The sequence below is a fragment of the Juglans microcarpa x Juglans regia genome, chromosome 8D (genome assembly GCF_004785595.1).
Source record: "Juglans microcarpa x Juglans regia isolate MS1-56 chromosome 8D, Jm3101_v1.0, whole genome shotgun sequence".
NCBI lineage: Eukaryota > Viridiplantae > Streptophyta > Magnoliopsida > Fagales > Juglandaceae > Juglans > Juglans microcarpa x Juglans regia.
In genome coordinates this window covers 1,182,091-1,189,523 of record NC_054608.1, presented here as the reverse complement: position 1 = coordinate 1,189,523, position 7,433 = coordinate 1,182,091, and the positions used below count along the sequence as shown (strand labels likewise).

The window sequence follows — 7,433 nt, the reverse complement described above, 5'->3', positions numbered from 1 at the left end:
AGTTTGGTAACCAAACACACCTAAATGCAACCTTAGAGGATTTTAAGCCTTTTTTTTTCTTTTTGCTTGAAACCAAGACGATGAGAAAGAATATGAGAAAAACTACTCGGATATATGATTTTGATACTTTTTTTTTTATTTTTTTACTTAACAATTAAGAAAATATTTTTTAATATACTGTGAATTTTTTTATATATTTAAAAATATAAAAAATAAAAATAAATAAAAAGACCAATTGATCGGTCGGAGCCATTCTCGTACTACACCCACCGCTCAAAGAATATAGCGTAAAAAATATTTAAAAAAATCAATTTTTTTAATAAAATTCACTTTTGTATAAATAATTTAATAAAATTTATGAAACTTTGCATTCATTTGTCTGAAACTTGTCTCGATCCAATTACGCTCTCCATTATTGGGATTTGACATCCGACAAGCTCTGGCCATACTGTCATTAATTGGTTGGTTGGATTCAGTAAAGCGATTGAGGTGATCGGAAAAAGGAAAATAAAGTATCACGCGCATCATGGAAATACTTCTTTTTAAAGAAAAAAAGCTAGCTGCACCCTTAAAATCTTTGTATTTTATGTTTGGAAAAAATTCACGTGCTGCAAATTATAATTTTTTTTTATTAAATATGTAGTGTATAGATGATAAATAATATAATTTAATTAATTTAAAAAATAAAATTTAAAAAATAAAATAAATATGATATGTGATATGTAAAGATAATAGGTAACAATTTTTTTTTAATCTATCTTAATTATATTTATAATTAAACGAAGGTGTAATATTAATTTTTAATAGTTTAGAGGTACATGATGTCTCAATTCTGATTAATTAGAGTGCAAAGATGAGAGCACTCCAGATAATTACTTGGAGATACGAAGTGTATTTATTCAACAGAAAAGAGAGAGAGAGAGAATTGTATATAAAGATAACTAAGGTGGTTTTCGAAGATAGAGATTAAAGTTAAAGAATTTAAATATAATATTGTTAGAATATATTTTTAATATTATTTTTATTTTAAAATTTTAAAAAATTAAATTATTTATTTTATTTTATATAAGAATTTAAAAAAATTGTAATGATGAAACGTAAGATTTTCAAAATTTTTAAAATTTTGGATTAGTCTTGTGATACGTAGACCCTTTAATTATTAGAAATTATAAGGATGTAAATTAAAGACATTGACCAATATATAAATAAAAAAGAAATGTTTTAACCATAAAGAATTTTATAAAAATAAACTTATAAATTAGCGTGATTTAATATGGTAAGTTAAATTATAAAATTACTTTAATTATAAAGTAGATGTAAATAATCATATGAATTCATTTTAATTTTTGAATTTATTTTTGTGAGAATTTTTTATGACTGTAGCACTTCTCTAAACAAGAACCAAAATGATCTCTGTCGACTGACATACGTGTAATTGTTTAAAATATGAAATGTAAAAACAACATATATCAGTAAACAGGTACGAAAATGATCAAGTAGTTCTCACCAGCTAGCAGTCTGGATGGATGAAGATATAATTTGTACAGGGAGGAAAAAAAATGCTCACATTGTTTATATTATTCATACAACCGAGAGTGTCATGACCGACTAGCTACTGCTTGGACCATTATCTTAAAAATATTATTAATGGTCGAAACGACCGGGATTTTCCCTTCATCCCGATCTTATTCATGAAATATCAAACTATATCACGTTCTATATATGCATGCATTGATCCCCGTGAGATATTGAATTTCAAAAAACTAAGAACAAGTAGGCAAATTTGGTGGGGGTGGTCGAATACTTGTTTCCTTGGTCGGTCCATTCTTCACAATGATAACCGTGCTCATACCCCAAGACGCATGCCTTTCCAAATGACAATGCAAAAGCCAAACTCCTGAAAAACATCACCTATACTTGTAAGAGAGCCAAACTCATCTAAACAAAAGTAAAAACAAAATTAAGACCATGCACCAAAGTCGAAGACATTATTTTTTACTATAAGAAAAATTAATATTTGTAAATAATTATTTAAGACAAGAATAATTATTTACGATAAAAAATAGATTTATTTTAACAAGAAATGATATTTTTGCAAGAAATAATTATTTTAATAAGAGATAGTAATTTTCTCAGTATTATCTGTTGATAAGAGTGTGTACCTGGATTCTTGGCTACGAATCGAATTGCAACCCATCCATTCCTAGGAAGACCAACGGTGTTAACTTCCGGCGGATCCTTCAAATTGTATGTTTTTGGCGAAGTGGTCTCATCGTAATTGCCATAACCTGTCCCAACCCAATAGAAGCTATAACCATGAAGATGCATTGGATGAAACTCTCCAAACTGAACACTTGTCCCTTGGAACACCATTTCCACCGATGCCCCGTAATTTATCATCGTTACATTTGTCCCTTGGACCGGATATAATGTGTTATCAGCTACTTCTCCCGTGTAGTTAAAAACATATGGTGGCTTATCCGGGAAATCTTTCTTGAACACACCCGGCAAGTCCCTATATAATACAGGTTTTAAAACTATATTAGTTCCAAAAGAAAAATTAAATTTACAAGTCAGTCATGTGAATGAATGCTAACAAGTAGAATAAGTTGTAATTTGGATAGTGAGATGAGATGAGATGATTTTAAATAAAAGTTGAATAAAATATTATTTTTTAATATTATTATTATTTTAGAATTTGAAAAAAGTTAAATTGTTTATTATATTTTGTGTAAAAATTTAAAAAAATTATAATAATGAAATGAGATGAAACACTCTTCCTATCCAATCGGGCTAACTCTTTCCCATAACGAGATTAAGTTACGATTTTCAAAGAGGTAATGTAGATTCAGTGATATTGGGTGCAGAGTCTTATGTGATAAGAAGTAAACCTATTACAAAAGACAAAATTAAAAAAAAAAAAAAAGTAATTGCCAGAATACCATGGATTATATACATACGTACGTACCTGTAATACGCTTGCAGTATATCAATGGTTGAGGTCACGAAACTTATGTTGTTTAAGCTTGATGACAGCCTATTACCATTTGGACCGCCACATGTTGCATTAGCGCAAAGCATCTCGTTTAGACCAACCGTCATGAATATTTTTGTGTCAATTTTTTTGGGGACATTAACAGGGTGTGCACGACTTGCCAATGCCCTTATACGTTCTGTGAAGTTGTCTGCAGCAGCCCTGTTCCGTATATTTGGAAGGGAAGGATATGGTGGAGAGGCTGGAGGAGCGAAATTGCCGGTATACTCGAGAATCGCAGAAGTGTTTGAACTGTCGTATGTTGCAATAAAACCGGCATCGAAGAAAGGACTCCCAGCTATGTAATAATGACTTGGAGGTTGGTTTGCAATGAGCAGGATGTCCATGGTTTGTCCGGGACTTGTCATGATGTAATCTGTGGTTATGGGTTTTATGTATGCACCATCTTGGGCCACAACTGTGATCTTGTGGTTTGCGATTCCAAAGAACATTTCTTCATTCATCACGGCATTTACTAGACGTAGAAGATATGTCTTGCCATGTTGAACTTGTAGACGATATGTTGTTTCTGCAAAGCAAAAATCCGATTATCTTAAATATATAATATAAATAATTAAATCTATTTTTCTTTTATCTGTTTAAATATTTTTTGAAATAAATGATCAACTGATTTAATTGATCATCAATATTGTACTGCAGTTACTACTATATATATATATATATATATATATATATATATATATATTTTCATTTCACAGTGATCATATAAATTCTAGCATAAGTACTATATATATATTTTTGAAAAATTCTATATTTTCATCATCCTTACACACACCACACATCACATTTTTTATTTATTTTTTATTTTTTCATCTTATCAAATGTATAGTATATAAATAATGAGTAGAAGATTAATTTAATAAGTTTAAGAAGAATAAAAAAATAAAAAAAAAATAAAAAAAATAATTAAAAAATATATGGTGTACGGTGTGTAGAGATGAAGGGTAATAAAATTTTATATTTTTTGGTACCCTTGGAGCAATTATTTGGGAATCCTGGTTGGCCATTGATGGTGTAGGCAGTGGATTCTTCTGGAGCAGCACCGGTTTCAGTTGCCTTATCAATTATTTCCTTGAGATCTCCACTGTACCATTCTCCTGCATGAGTACAAAATATAAAGAGGAAAAATTAGATAAATAGACTCATTAACAGTTTTTGTGTTGTAAGAAAATAAATGGGGTCAATTCGTTTGTGTAAATATGATATGGTCAATAGTAGTACACTAATATTATCTCTTAAATATTGATTTTTATACCGAGTACAAGCACTTTTTCGGCATCGGGTTTGCGAAAAGGGTAAGTGGTTCCCCTTGCAGGCAAGATGACAATGGCACCGTGGACTGTTGCCCGGGACCAGTCACTGTGGGCATGCCACCAAACTGTTCCTACTTCGTCTGTAAATGTAACCTCATAAATGAAGCTTTTTCCTGGTTGAATAGGGCACTGTGTGACGTTCTCAGGTCCATCCGACCATGGATTTCTTGGCTGCTTCACTCCGTGCCTACATTAATACACAAGTTTTATCTTAGTTTTCCTGAAACTTTAGTTTGGACAATCACGAATGCATTTCTTTCAGGGTCGTAATGCAAGCCGAAGCTTCCTTTACTCTAAAAACTAGACATTTCTGTTCAAACTGAAGAAACCTTTTGAGAAAAAAGAAGTTAATCCAAAGAAATAAAATGTTAGCGACAACATCCAAGGGAAGAGAAAGGCTGAGCGAGTCATGTCATTACCAGTGAATAGTGATACCATATTTGCCGTGATTGTGAACTTGGACAAATGCAGTATCTCCTTTGCGAACTTGGATTGTTGGGCCAGGCCATTGGCCATTTACAGTCAACATGCTCTTTGTGAAACATAGCCTTGTAAAATTCGTCTCGCTCACCTGCAACCAGATCGAGCACAATGCAGGATATTAACAAACAAACAAGCACGCGCGCGCGCGCGCACGCGAGATCGAAATTTCTGCATCAAACCCTCGGTCCACGCCCATAATTAGAACATTTCTGCATCAAACCGTGCCACGCTCCTCCATTCCATAAGAAATACATTACGAACATAACATCATAATGGACAGTACTTACAATAAAGCTGTAGTGGTGGACTTTGCGAGTACTGCAAGCCAGAACTCCATGCAAAAAGAAAAAGCATAGGAAACCCAGGCCCAAGCCTATCTTGCTTAGTTCCATATCTGCCACCAGACTTTCTTCAGCGACTTTCAGCTGGCATTTAGCTTTATTTATAGGATGAACTTTTCAGAGACGCGCGTATCCCATTAATAAACAAGAAGTGATTTACAAGCTCGCATCCCAGTCCCACATCTGCAAGTCGCCCTATCTGCAAGTCACCCTAGGTTTAAATAATAAATTATATTTGCTCCTTAAAATATGGGATCAATAATATCGCATAAAGTATTAAAAGAAGTGTTATGCGTGATGGCAAAGATAAGAATTGATAGTGAATGAAATTTTATATTATTTAAAAAAGAAAAGTTTTTACTTTTTATAAGATTTTAATAAGATTTTAATTGTATTATTAATTAATCTTTTTAAAATATAGATTATATATTTTAGGCTTTCTATTAAGGCATTACAAATGGTATAAGAGTTTACCTTAATTAAAAATGTGAGATTTGAGCTGTGTCACTTACAACAGATAAGTCCAACGAGGACGTCGGGAATTTAAGGAGGGAGATTGTGATACCTTATATGATAATGATAAGGGTATGTGGTGAATATGATCCCATATTATTTAGGAATGAAAAATTTTTACTCTTTATAAGATTCTAATGAGGGCCTAATTATATTTTTGACTAGTCATTTTAGAGTATAGGTCATGTGATTTATACTTTCTATTTGGGTGTTACATTATGGTTACAAATAGATCACATAAAAATAAATCTATACATTAGTATGCATTTATAAAATATGTTAGATTTATTTTATAATAAAATAAACTTTATAATTTAATTAATATATAAAATTAAGTAACATCATTTTATAAATTAAGTTTTGTGAGACCTGTTTGCAGTTAAAGTAGATCTCTTAAGTTAATAAATCCAGGGTGTAATCATGACCAGTCAATAGCATGCTGAAGTTTTCATTACTTGCAAATTAATTAATACAACTACACATCCACCTTAAAATTTTGGGGCCAACAGTACTATCTTATAAACTGTCAAAATTATAAGCGTAAAGTATGTTTAGCGTTATAACTTATAGCATGGGTTTGTTTGGATAGTGAAATGAGATGAGATGAGATGAGATGATTTTAAATGAGTTAAATAAAAATTGTTAGAATATTATTTTTTAATATTATTATTATTTTGAAATTTGAAAAAATTGAATAGATTATTATATTTTATGTGAAAATTTAAAAAAATTATAATGACGAGATGATATGAGATGAAACTATTTCTGAATCCAAACATGGCCTAATGACTTGCACGTTAAAATCAAATTAATTACGATGCCTTTTAATTCGCAAGATTTGTTCTTTAATCAAGCAATCATTGCATATACATATTCTTTAATGTTCATGTATTTGTATATTACTTATAGCTTAGAGTACATATATGGGCGCAAACTTGACCAATCTCCAAGTTATACCGAAAGACCAAAAAGATTGGTTTTAGAATCCATTCATATGAAAATCATGGAATATGATGAGGATGAAGATCTCCTCACCCTCTTACTTGAGCTTGAGAACCTCTGCTAGTAAGTGGAGAGAGAGTTTTATGGAATAAATCCTACAATATTTATTAAGCATTTAATAATGCTACGCGTACCTCCGAGTGGACTTATTTGATCACGTATCTCTCTCCAATCTGAGCCTCTCAAATTTTAATAAAAACTTGAAAGATCATACTCATGTTGATCTCGGCTAAAATTTATCTTCAAATTTCGTTTATCTAATATTTATGAGTAATATTATATATAGTCATGAAATGAACAAGTATCGTATAATTATTTTGAAAAAGAATTAGATTTATAATTAAAAAATTAATTTTTTTAATATAAATATTATATTTATTTATTTTTCAAAGTGATTATACAATATTTACGAAATTATCATTTCTCAATGTTTATAATGTGTCCGCGCTACTTGTTATATATAGTATATACTGTTAGTGGAATATAATAAACATATGTTGGTTGTTTTATGTGCCCATGATTCTTTCTGATCATAATCGATGATGTGCATGATGGTTCAAATTATATTATTTTATCCCAATTTTGGAACCTTGTTCGGAATCTTTTATATATAAGAAGAATTCATAATTCATAGCAGTGGCCTGCTGTTGCGTTCCATCCACGTCAGGATAAGGAATGACATGATATAAGAGAGATGGAATGTTTTTTTAACCCCATAAGTACTAT

At 30.8% G+C, this 7,433-nt stretch overlaps 1 protein-coding gene across 1 annotated transcript; it reads right to left on the bottom strand.

The window, feature by feature from the left end:
• Positions 1 to 1,469: 1,469 nt before the first annotated feature.
• Positions 1,470 to 5,376, bottom strand: LOC121242707 (laccase-14-like). Its single transcript, XM_041140643.1, has 7 exons — positions 5,139 to 5,376; positions 4,788 to 4,939; positions 4,311 to 4,555; positions 4,027 to 4,152; positions 2,969 to 3,563; positions 2,163 to 2,515; positions 1,470 to 1,897 (listed from the first exon to the last, which is right to left on the bottom strand). The coding sequence occupies exons 1-7, from the start codon at positions 5,241 to 5,243 to the stop codon at positions 1,764 to 1,766; spliced, it is 1,710 nt and encodes a 569-aa protein (XP_040996577.1). The 5' UTR covers positions 5,244 to 5,376; the 3' UTR covers positions 1,470 to 1,763.
• Positions 5,377 to 7,433: the final 2,057 nt, after the last annotated feature.